General features: G+C 32.2%; 1 protein-coding gene across 1 annotated transcript in view; it reads left to right on the plus strand.

The window, feature by feature from the left end:
• The window catches only part of Ralgapa1 (Ral GTPase activating protein catalytic subunit alpha 1), a 234592-nt gene that overhangs the window by 38512 nt on the left and 182514 nt on the right, over positions 1-13566 (plus strand). The window contains exons 5-9 of the mRNA XM_048798440.1: positions 2582-2625; positions 4019-4196; positions 7289-7404; positions 10424-10562; positions 11404-11612. Coding sequence (XP_048654397.1) covers positions 2582-2625; positions 4019-4196; positions 7289-7404; positions 10424-10562; positions 11404-11612 — 686 coding nt within the window. The remainder of the gene's footprint in view (positions 1-2581; positions 2626-4018; positions 4197-7288; positions 7405-10423; positions 10563-11403; positions 11613-13566) is intronic.

Consider the following 13566-nt stretch of genomic DNA (forward strand, 5'->3'; position numbering starts at 1 on the left):
TATTCTTGGTAAGCGTTCTACTGTTGAGCTACATCTCACCACATTTTAAAGCTTTTCAGAGAATATTTTGGTTTATCTTTTAACCCTAAAATAGGGAAGGATATCTTAGACATACAAAGTGCATGTGGAAAGAAAAACAGTGAGCTGGATGTAGTGGTGTGTAACTGTAATACCAGATACTCAGGAGGCTGAGGCAGGACAATCACAAATTTAAGGCCAGATTGGAAAATTTAGTGGAAAAAAAAAATAAATGGGGGCTGGGGATGTGGCTCAAGCGGTAGCGCGCTCGCCTGGCATGCGTGTGGCCTGGGTTCGATCCTCAGCACCACACAAAGATGTTGTGTCCACCAAAAACTAAAATACATAAATAAATAAATAAATTCTCTCTCTCTCTCTCTTTCTGTCTTTCAAAAAAAAAATAAATGGATGGATGGACAGATAGATATATAAATAAATAAATAAAAGAAAAGGACTGGGGGTGTAGTTCAATGGTAGAGTTCCTCTGGGTTTACTCCCCAGTACCAAAAGAAAAACATTCGTGAATTGATTATATTAAAATTTTAAAACTATTTATATATTAGAAAATAGCCCCCTTCAACAAAAACATGACTCAGTTGCTTAGGAGAAGATATTTCCAAATCATAGAACTGGCAGAGATTTAGTAGTCAGTATGTAATGTATAAAAGAATTCCTCATTTAAAGAAAAGACAGCTGGTGTTTGTTACATGCCTGTAGTCCCAGTGACTTGGGAGGCTGAAGTAGAAGGATCGAAAGTTTAAAGTCAGCCTGGACAATTTTGTGAGACCTTGTGTCAAAATAAAAAGGAATGGGGATGTAGCTCAGTAGTAAAGTCCCCCTGGGTTCATCGCTAGTGGGTGGCAGGGGATGGGGTGTGGGGGAGACAACCCAACTGAAAAAATGTACAAAGGATAGACAAGCATTTTGCAAAAACTTGACTGGCCATGTAAAAAGATGTTTAACATCTTTAGGAAACATCAAATGAAAACATTAAGATATTTAACACTTGTCAGATTATCAAACATTAGAACATTTGTCAATCTGTCTCCGAAGCCAACAATGTGACATACCAGAGCACTCTCATATACGCCAGTAGTATTGTTAATTGTCAGAGTTATTTCTGAGAGAATTTTCTAATATTTGGGAAAGTTGAAAGTGAGTAATTTTGTGTGTGTATGTGTCTCTAATAAATGATATTTAATTGTAATAATAATTGCACTTACACACACACACACACACCCTGAGGAAAGTCACATGTATACAGGGCATCATGCACACAACATTTATTATAATATTCTTGGTAGTATGAAAAATTTGAAAACAAGCCAAATGTCCTGATATATAGAAGATAAATTGTGGTATATTTGTTTAGTGGAAAAAGTATACAGCAGTTAAAAATGAATTAACTAGAGCTACATAGATCAGTATAGAGCAGTTTTAGAAGTTAATGTTAGGTATGAAAATTGACTTATAAATGACTTTTTTGTATGGTACCATTTATAAGGTCTGAAACCAATTTAAATTTTTATGAATTTGGGCTGGGGATGTGGCTCAAGCGGTAGCGCGCTTGCCTGGCATGCGTGCGGCCCGGGTTCGATCCTCAGCACCACATAAAACAAAGATGTTGTGTCCGCCGAAAACTAAAAATAAAATAAATAAATATTTTAAAAAAAATTTTTTATGAATTTATAAATAATAATTTAAAAATATTTTTTAGAAATAATGCTAAATTCTACGTAGTAGTTTCCTCTGGGGAAGAAGGGAAGCAAATGATTAGGTTTCACTGAAACCTACATGGTTCAGTGAAATATTAAAGATAATGAAAATAAATGAAATTTATAAATTGTAATAAATGTAGAGAAATGTTCAGATTTGTTCAAACTTAATGATGATCTTCTAGTTGTTTGTTAATGTTATTTTCAGTATTTTATTATATGTTTTCAATTTGCTGCTTAACTAGGGCATTGAGAATCTTATTGACCAAATAAAAAAGATATTCAATGTCCCTAGCAAACATCAAATGAAGACATTCAGATATTTAACACTCATCAGATTATCAAATATTAGAACATCTGTCATAGTTTAAAAGAAATAGGAATATTAAAGGCTTCTTGAAACTAACATAAGAAAATTAGTGTAATAGAAATATTTGTAAGGAAATATTAGACTTTTGGGTTTCTATTTGGTTAATTAAATGAAAATTTTCTGTAGTAGACTTTATTTGTATTAGTGATAGAGAAAGTATTTAATTCCATTCTTAGTCTAAGGTATATAACAGATTGTTGTTCTAAACACAATATTGGGTCTAGGTTTTTTTTTTTCAATAAAATAAATGATGTTTAATAAACCATGTGTTACAAAGGTAATATGTATATATGTAATTTTTTTAATGTCTCTCTGGCCTCAGTTTTGGCCAGAGGGATATCAAAGTCACTAAGAATAATTTAGAGGTTGCCAAGGACTTGTTTAAAAGTTTTTTTAAGTCTGACCAAGAACTCTGACATTTAGAAATAGATAAGGAGACGTGAATATTTAAAATCATGTGTGTGTTTTTTTTTTCTAGGATTGATTTTAAAGAAGCTACTCCACACAGGAAATTCCTTAAAGGTATAATATAATTTTATTTATGTTTTATTACTTTAAAAAAAAACTGAATAAAGCATACATACTACCTACTCCGTTTTTCCTACTTCAGCTTTTCTTGAAGATTATTGAGGTATCTTACTTGAATTGAATTTACTTAATACTAAATGTGTACCTACATTTTATGTGTGAAAATAAATATTAATTAGCTTGAGCTAGGGCATTGAGAAGCTATTGTATTTGACATCTGCATTGATTCGTTTACCAGAAAATTATTTAGCTATTCAACAAATTATTTTTCATTTTACCATAGTCATTTTTAGTTGTAGAAAATATGTACATACATATATTTGTGTTTGTGTGTGTGTACATGTATACACTCACAAACATCAATCATACATACACACACACACACACATATTGGTTTCATTTCTTTTTCGTTAACTGACTGTGGTATGTTAAGGGAAGCTGCCCATTCCAAAAGCATCTTGCTGTAAGTTAGGTAAAGTCACACATTATAAAATGTACTTTTGATATCAAGGCTTGTGTACAAGCAGTACAGAGAAATAAGCCTTCTTAATATGTTTCTCCTTTTATCTGACTGGGCTGTGAGGTTTAGCCTCATGGCAGCAGTTGAATGACTTTGTCAGTGGCTATTAACAAAGGTCTGATAGTGTAATTTCCAAATTGACCTGTGTGGTTAGGTTAGTGAAGCACTGTTGTTTTTTACTTGTCAGAGATTTAATGTTCTTGTCTTTCTGTTTTCTTACTGGGAGAGTGTTCATTTACTGATTCAAATACTTATTGTCTTCTTTGTATAAATATTGTTTTAGGTGCCTAGATATATTAATAGGCCAAAGTTCCTGATACGTAGCTTAGAAGCAAATAACAAATAAGTGAGATAATTTCAGAGAGCTTTTAAATACTTTTTATTTTATAATTTTACTTTTAGTATTTTTAATTTTATAATTTTAATAATTTCAGAACTTTTTAGGGAGAGGAGCATTGAGTTAGCAGTGCACTGAGATTCTTTTTACTATTCGTCTTTTATCAGACTCATAGTAAGGAACAATCATTGCCTTGTCTCTTTGTGCTTCTTGGATTAGAATAGTATGATACGCAAAAGGGAAGAAGAAAAGTGTAAAGGAGGAAATGGTTTTCTAACATTTTTCACAAATGGAAGTTATGGAATAAAAATTACATAATGGTTTTAAATAGAGACTAAGTTCATTCTTTACTCATTAAAAATTCATGAATTTTGATTCAAAATGAGAGTTCAGTAGATGTCCTGGTAATAATATCTATCTACCTCGCCCTCCCTTTCTCTTTTGTAAAATGTCATTCTGTAATCACCTAGAGAGCTATATTCTAAAAAAGAAAGTATTTCTATTAAAATAAAAACACTTTTTTATTTTAGATTAGGAGGGAAGGTGTTCGTCTTTTCTTACTATGGTTGCAAGCTCTTCAAAATAACTGTAGCAAAGAACAGCTCTGGATGTTTTCGTGCTTAATCCCTGGATTTTCAGCACCACAATCTGAACATGGACCTAGAACTTTAGATAATCTCATTAATCCTCCACTCAACCTTCAAGAAAGTAAGTTCATGAGATGTTATCCTTCAGTATTTTTTTCCAGTGGTTTCTTAATGTATTTTTTAAATGTCTGTACATTTTATTAAATTAAATTCAAGGCAATGTTTTTTAATGTGAGTTTTATTATTATCAGAGTGTTGCAGATGAAGGCTAACAGATCAAGGCAGGTATTGAAAACATATTTTATTACAGTTTCTAGGAGGAAGGGGCATTCCATGATATAGGGGCCATGTGGGGAAGTACCAGGATCTATCAGAAGGCAGAGGAAATAGGACTGACTATATCTGGGCAAGGCCTTCTTTGTGATTCTGTGGGAAAGAACAGTCAAGCTGGAGTAAGCATGTTTAAGATTAGCTAATTGAATAATTTAAGTTTATTCTAGATATAGAGCTTGTCCATAGTTGTCTGGTACTTGGCCCTGGGGTGGGGTGAAGTATAGTGGTCTTGAGTGTTCAATGTAGAGGAAGTGGTGAAGGTGTGGACCCTGGATTGATTGGTTTACATATGAAGGCACTGTCACAGCCTATAGTCATTTAATTATCTCTAGGACTTGTCTAGCTAGCCCTGGAAGGGACATTTTCTTCAGTTAGCAAGGCTTCAGATATATAAACATCAGAAACATGGTTAAAATAGACAATTGTAAGGTCTGGGGTGGTGGCTGAGAGGTCGAGCACTTGCCTAGCATGCATGAGGCACTGGGTTTCCTCCTCAGCACCACATAAAAATAACAATACTGTGTCCACCTATAACTAAAAAAATATTTAAAAAATAGACCATTTAACATTTATCTTTAATTTCTATTTCTTTTTTAGATTTTTTTTTTTGTACCAGGGATTGAACCCATGGGTGCTTAACCACTGAGCCACATTCCCAGCCCTTTTTGTATATCATTTAGAGATAGGGTCTCACTGAGTTTGCTTAGGGCCTCACTAAGATTGCTGAGCCTGGCATTGAACTCGTGATCCTCCCACCTCAGCCTCCTGCTGGAATCACAGGCATGTGCCACTGTGCCTGGCTTAATTTCTATTTCTTATTATCATCTTGTATCCTGGAGTTAATTTGGATATACTTAGAAGTATCAAGTGTGTTTTACTTTGTGCAATAGATGATATAAAAATGTGTCATATAAGTTGAATTTTTATAAATACTCAATAATATGTTTATTGTTAAATTTTAATTATGTACTTTTGTATATATTTATGTATTAATTTTTTAAGGGCCCCAGCCTTATAATACCATGTAACTTTAATTATGTCCTATAGTCTTTGTGCCACTGTGATCAATATACCCAATAAGAACAACTTAGAGGAGGAAAAGTTTATTTGGGGCTCACTGTTTTAGAGGTCTAGTCCATAGATGGGCCAAAAGTGAGGCAGCACATCACAAATGAAAGTGTGCAGAGGAAAATTGCTCACCTCTTGGCAGTCAGTAAGAAGAGGGCAGAAGGGAAGGGCCACAGGAAGATGTACCCTTCCAGGGCATGCCCCTAGTGACCCACTTCCTCCAATCACACCCCACCTGTATACAGTTAATACCCAGTCATTTAAATTAGATGGAATGATTAGGTTACAGTTCTCACAATCCAGTCACTACCTCTGACATTCCTGTGTTAACACAGGAGCTTTTGTTAATAAAGGAATATCATACCTGTATTAACACATCTCACATTCAAACCATAACAGGCCCCATCTCTAAATATAGTCACATTGATGGTAAGAATTTCAGCATATGAATTTTGGGGGTACACAGTTCAGTTCATAACAGGTGTTCTACTGGGTAATATTTGCAATTTGTATTTCTATAAATTGTAGGTTTTGTAGTAAAGCAAATTGTACCTGTAGCATAAAATTTTAGAAACAATGCCAAGTTGACCAAAAAAATCTATAAATGAACCAGCTCAAGTAGGCTATTTATGCCCGCTTATTTATATTATATGTTATTTTGAAATACTTAATAGATGTTTTATAATTGCTTTTTCTTCTGGATAACTGTAACCCTATCAGGATAGGTTTCCTTTCATTACTACTTTTTTTTTTTTTTTTTTTTTTTTTAGTTTCAAATATGTTTGTGACTTTTACTCTCTCTCTTTGAGAATAGAAGTTTTGCTTTTTAGTCTGCAGGACATGGAAAATATGGAGACTCTATATGTGCCCCTAAAGAGACTAAGAGAACCTAATAGAAGAGGTCCAGTGTGTCTTAATGGGATTTTTATAGCTTCACAAAATAAAACATCACGAAGTGTATTCTTCTGTGGGGACAGGATAGTCCAGGAAATCCAAACAACAGATGATCAAGATTGTATTTTAAAAGAATAATTTTAAATAAGAGTTAGAAATACAATAGCATGTATTAAGAACTAGAAGCTATATAAGAAATTGTACTTTGTTGGCTAATGTTTACTGAGAGACATGTTTAGAGATCTACATGTGTTAAAGCAGGTTAATTGTGCTGCTTAGAAAATATTTAAGAGAATTCAGCTGATTTTTTTACATTGGCTTTGTTAAAAATTTTTTTGAAGATCTGAAAAGTAATAAAAAGTAAATAAGCACTATGCTTTTTATAAGTATAATTAGAATGTTACTTTAATGAATAAGTTAACAATATTGTTAATGTTTTCTCATCATTTAGTGATTCTAGATTATTTAATCTTATATTTCTCATCATATTGTGGGTTTTTGTAATGGACACTCCTAATGTGAATTTAAAATTATCAGAAGTTCATTCTCAAATGAGAGGTCATGTACTCTTAATCACTGCATATCTGTATTATTCAATCCTATGTTACATTCTGTCATCTAGAGTTCACAAAATGCCTGAATATTAAAGTTTATAGTTGTTGTGATGGACTGTTAGGATGACCTCAGAATGATTGACTTATGCTGCTTAGCAAATTAAACCTAGGACTTTGTGTATGTGAGGCAAGCGCTCTGCCATTGAGTTACACCCCTAGTCTTTGACCTCAGATTTATTTCAAGATTTCGTCATTGGAAAATTTCAAGCAGTTTTTAAAATATACATGTTTTGCAGGTTAAATTTTATTTTGTCATATTATTGTATTATTAAATTTGTTTTATATGTATACTCTTGTCTTTTAGCTCAAGTCACTATAGAGGAAATCACTCCTCTTGTTCCCCCTCAATCAGGAGATAAAGGACAAGAAGACCTCACAAGCTATTTTCTTGAAGCACTTTTAAAATACATAGTAATTCAGGTATGTGTCATCTTCTTTGATATCATCCTTTTTTTAAGCTCTCTTACCATTATTCTGTCTTAGTAGATATTTGCTTATTTTCTTGAAGACTGACAAATTTTTACTTTGGAAAATATGCATTAGTATCTCCTTCCCGAAGTAAAAAAACTGGAGCGATTCTGAAACTCTTAGCTGATGAGGAAAATTTTAGTGACTATAGATTAGATCTATTTTCTAATGCCATCATTGATAATCAACAGTTGTGATACTGTAAATGAAAAGCTAATAACTGTTAGATTTAGGGATCAGTATGTTAAAATGTAACAATTAGGGAGGTAGGCTGCAGGATAGGAATTGGGAAGAAATGTAGTTTATAGTTAAGCCTATTTATACCTTGGAATTTCTAAGCCCATATATTTTGTAAGATAACTTGTTCATCTCTAGATATGAATTGTGCATGTTCTGATTGAGAAAACTGTCTTTATCACATATATGTTTCTTATTACTTCCAAACTTAGAAATTCCCTGTACCTCAGAAACAAACGTTTAAAATTTAATTTGGATCCTGAGGTAGATTACCAGAGTTTGAATACTGATTGCACATCTTACTAATAGCATGACCTTTGGAAAATTACTTAAATACTCTGTACTTTTGTTTTCCCATTTGTAAAACAGGGATAAAAAGAATCGTATTCCATTTTGGTGTTTGAGGCTTACATAGTACAAAGTGCTTAGAGTATAAAAAAGTAATTAGCACACAGTATATGTTCTATAGCAGATAGTTGTTATTATTATCATTATTATTATTACTAGTTTTTAAGAACTTTTATACTTCATATAGATTTTTTTAAATTGCCATGCTGGTTTATTGAGAGATGATTTAACTGTAAACTTTGACATTTAGGTTTACAATTGGATGAATTTTGTTACATGAAATTTTTACCACAAGTGTTTTTGTCACCCTCTAAAAGTTTTTTGTCACAATAGATAGTTTGCATTTTCTTTATTTTCATATAAGTGGAATCATATAGTATGTATTCTTGGTTTGGTCTGCCTTTTTGTTAGCATAATCATTGTGAGAATCATCCATATTCTATTATCTATCTGTAGTTCGCTCCTTATTATTATTGTATAAACATCCATTATTAACACAGTATGACACAGTCCTCAGTCATTCTGTCACCTATTGACGGTCATTTGGGTTATCTTCAGTTTTTGTTTTACGACTAGTGGGGCCATACCTCCAACCCTACAGTTCAGGTTTTAAAAAATATATTCACAAGGTTAAGCAACCATCACTACAAATAATTTTAGAAAATTTTAGTCTTCCTAGTACAAAACCCCATTCCCATTAGAAATCAGTTCTCTTATCCTTTAGACCCTTGTGTCACCTGCCCTGGGCAAACACTGATCTATTTTCTGTCTTATGTATTTCTCTGTTCTTGACATTTCATATATAATAATATTACATATGATTAGTATATATAGTAATCATACTATATATGATCAAATTATGAAGTCAGTCTTTTTTGACTTCTTAGCAGATGTTTTCAGAATTCATCCATGTTATAGCATATATCGATACTTCATTCCTTTTATTATTAAATAATATTTTGCTGTATGGATATAGCACATTTTGTATATCTCTTCATCAATTGATGAATATTTGGTTGTTTCCTCTTTTTGGTCACTGTTGATATTTAGTCCATCATTACATTCTACATTCAATAGCTGGTAAAATACTGTCAGCAAAAGTTTCTCCTCTTCCCATTTTTTTAATCATGTTAATTATTTATCTCAATACAGGCTTATGTATTCATATGAATCACTGTGTTAGTATTCATTATCGTTGCTTATTTTGATGCTTATATTGTCCTAGATTTGGCCAATGGGAGTTTCTTTAATCTAACTTCTGTGTATTTTGAATTGTCCCCAGTATGCTTCCTTATATTCTAGCAGAGCAAGATATTTCACTCTCATCTTGTACCTTCCTTGCCCCATTCTGGAATCTTCTGTCTGTCCAAGGAGCCATAATTTATTTGGTGGTGAACTGCATTTAGCATCCAAGATCAGAGCATTCAGAATGCACATTGCTATTGCCACTTGGTGTTGCTACACCTAGATCCTACCAGTGGCTAGGATTAGAGAGTGTAAATACCTATTCACATACCCATATTTCTTCCTCCTCTTTTCTATTCTCCTTCTCTGAATTGAACTCAATACTTCACATTTTCAGATTTCGATCCAGTACCACTGAAGTCATTCTAGTTTCTCCTTTCCATATTTATAACTTTCTTTACTGTCAGTGAGAAACTTGACTCATATTATTCTCTGTATATTTACTTATTTTATCAGTCCTTCTTTTAGGTTATCAAATCTCTCATTACCACACTGCCTTGCTCAAAGACCTTCTCAGCTTGATTAGGCTCCACTACTCTATTCTGGGCCTTTGATAGCACTCTACTTATCTTCCTCACCCTATTAGAGTTATACACCAGACTGCATAGTTAATACTATTTTTATCCCCTCTTGCCCCCCTCCTCCCATTTCATGGACATTCTCCTTACATTTCTCAGGCTCTAAGTCTCTAAGTCTCCACTGGGTTACTGCCTTTGCTACATCTCTTTCATGTGTACTCTGCTTCCTATGTTCAGCGCTGATTATCTGCACTTGACTATTCCCACTGCTTACATACACATATACACACCTACAGCCACACATGCCTATTTTGTATGCCTTTAACCTTTGTCTTGAATTATTCAGGAAGGGGCAGAGGAGAAAGAACATTAGTATCTTTATCATTAGTAGACCCTACTTTTGAGTTTTTCAGTGCATATTTTACTTCTAAGATTTCTTTGAAATATAATATATTTGTATATTAGACCAATTTAAGATTTTACCTTTTGCTATATATTATGATCTTCACAGTATTAATAGTTCAGTAAATTGTAACCTTTTATAAACTTGCTTCTAGTGGCTAACAATTAGATTTAAGGGACTCTGTCTACTGGGATATTCTAATTATATTGTTTATTTTTAGGTAAAAAGTTTAGAATGGAAGAACAAAGAAAATCAAGAAAGGGGATTTTCATTTTTGTTTTCACATTTTAAAAAATATTACTTGCCTTATATTTTTCCAAACATCTGCAAGGAGAACAGTTTATATCATCCTGTACTTGGTAGGTAGTGTTTGAAATTTTCCAAAAGATTGCATTGCATAAGAATAAAATATCTCTAAGTACAATGTTGGCATTTGTTACTTTTAGAAAACTGACCTCATTTACTATTTGTATTGGTTTATAGAGATACTGTACCCAGATTCATGCTGAAAGTAAATCTATATTAATATGAATATGTTTGGTATGATCCTTAGACTATATTCCAAATTTTCTTCTTAAAATCCTTCAAGGGTTCAATCAAGTATTAGTCTTACTTGAATTCTGTATGAATAATCACATTGTTGTATATTTTGGTCATATCTTGTCCAATAATGAAGAATTTTGCCAAGATATCTGTCAGAGCCTTGAAGCAGAATCTTATAGACAAATCCTAATTTAGAAACACACCTTTGCCATATACCAAAGGCATTGGTAATCTGTATGTAGAAATGTCTTTTTTTGGGAAAAGATGTTCCTTAATGCCACATTTAGGTAATTAACATGCTCAGGTAAAACCTCATACTTTGTATGACTTCAGAATATTGTGTTTCAGTCTTAGGTTAAGTAAAGTAAACTCTCATTTATTTTACATGGTTCTGGAAGTATCTTTGTACTTAGGCAAGATTCATTGAACTTTTTGATGATATTTTGCAAAAAAAACATGTTTCCATATATCAGCCTGTTATATATAGTTTCCCCCTCTGGGTTCCATGCTAGCATTTAGCAAATTTTAACATGCTTTGAAAAGTTAAATAAATAAATAAAACAACTTCTAAAACCAGAGAAGCAGTCCAGTGTTTTCTCAAATGCTTAAAAATGTAGGCTTATCTAAGCATAATTCTTTTTCTATCATTTTGCTTAGATATCCCACAGATGAGACCAAAGCCACATTATATCATGATAAAGAAGGATGCTGAAACCAATGAAGCTATCTATTGTACAAAGGAGCCTTTCATTAAAGCTCGTGTTATTGTCATTCGTTGGCTAGTTTCTTTCTGGTTGGAGCCAAAACCACATACAGGACCTCATATTCCTGGGATGGAAGGTGAAGTCTTACCAAAGAATATTCAGGTAATAAACAAATGAGAGAAATTTGTTAAAATTAGAAATGGCTCTTATGATTTAGTTCACTAATTTCAATTGCCTCGGGTATACAGCACATTTTAAACAAATAATATTGATATTTCATTTGTATAAATATATCCTATAAATACAAATTTTAACAGTTATTATAGAAGTAATATTTATTTAATAAGAAATAAAACTTGGGTAACATAGAACATAATTTTAGTTGAGTCTCAGTTTCAGCTTCTGATTTACTTCTGTATTTACTTTAGTGCTACAATAGTCCCCTCTTACCACAGGGAATACATTCCATGACCCTCAGTTGAGTCCTGAAATTATAGATAATACTGAACCCTGTATCTGCTATGTTTTTTTTTCCATGTTCATCCATACTTATGATAAAGTTTAATTTATAAATTAGATACAGTAAGAGATTAATAACTATAATAATAATAAAACAAAACATTTATAACCATGTTATATAATAAAAGTTATTTAAAGCTTATGAATTATTTCTGAAATTTCTACTTGATACTTTCAGACCATGGTTGAGAGGGTTACTAAAATCATGAAAAGCTAAACAACATATAAGGAAGGACTACTATATATAGTATTAAAAATATTCTGAATTGTAGAAATAAATTCTTTCAAGTGGAAAGAACTACAGTCAAATGGTAGGACCATGATAACCCTTTTTAAATTCTAGGCATTCACAGAATGCAGATTTTTAAAGTCCTATCCCCACCCTTTCCCCATTTTTCAACAAAAACACGAGTCTAGAAATGTGATAAAAAAAATTAGACAACTCTACAATGGAAGAATGGATATTTAGATTTCTGTTTTTTTTAATAATTAAACAGTTTACCTCTTTTTCATATTTCTTTTTTGTGTTCTCTTTTCTTTCTTCGGTGTTATCTCAACTTGTCTATATTATGGTATTTTTACGATTATTTCCTTTTCTCAGATTTCTGTGTTGAATTTTTAAGGGGGTAGTATACCATGTAGACTTCCACAAATGGAACAAAAGCCAAATTTTCTGAACTCTAATGAACACACTTTATACTTCCAACCTATTTTGGGGGGCTGGGGGGTGTGGCTCAAGTGGTAGTGCGCTTGCCTGGCATGTGTGGGGTGCTGGGTTCGATCCTCAGCACCACATAAAAATAAAATAAAGACGTTGTGTCCACCGAAAACTAAAAAATAAATATTAAAAAATTCTCTCTCTTTCTTATAAAAAAAAAACTTTGTTTCAAATCCTCTAGAAAGAATTATTAAATGCAAAGACTCTGAGGCAGAACTATATTTTTCTTGTCCCAGAAAATTATAGACTTTATTGATTTTGAAGGCGTATTTAACCCATTAAGTCATGTTTTCAAATCTGCAAATATTTCAAGGAAGTTGACACAGGTATATTAAAATAGGTAATGTAGTTTATTATATGATTTATTATCACTAATATTAATGATGTCATTAATAGTATTTTGTCATTAATAATAATAATAGTGACTATTATCAATAGATTAGAACTCTAAAAAAATAAATATTTATCAGAGTTAAATAGTATATTTGTTGCTCAATTTTTTTTTTTTTTTAGGTTTTCCATGAAAGGAATGATGGGACATAATGGGTTAAGAAGGCATATTTAAACTTTCTTATTTTATGGATAACAAACCAAAACCAAAAATTGAATATCTTAGCAGAAAGTAATATACATTATCAGAATAGTGCAATGGCTACCATATAATAGTGGTAGTTTACTTATTACCATTTCAACAGTTTTGCTCTGTTTTTTTTTTTTTTAAGAGTTAAGCTTAATCTTCAATCTTGGTGAAAATTGTTATTAAAATATAGAATTTGGGCTGGGGATATAGTTCAGTTGGTAAAGTGCTTGCCTCACATGTATAAGTCCCTGGGTTCAATCTACAGCACCACAAAAAAAAAAGAAGAAAGAAAACTACAC

This window comes from Marmota marmota, unplaced genomic scaffold (assembly GCF_001458135.2).
Source record: "Marmota marmota marmota unplaced genomic scaffold, marMar, whole genome shotgun sequence".
In the NCBI taxonomy this organism is placed as follows: domain Eukaryota; kingdom Metazoa; phylum Chordata; class Mammalia; order Rodentia; family Sciuridae; genus Marmota; species Marmota marmota.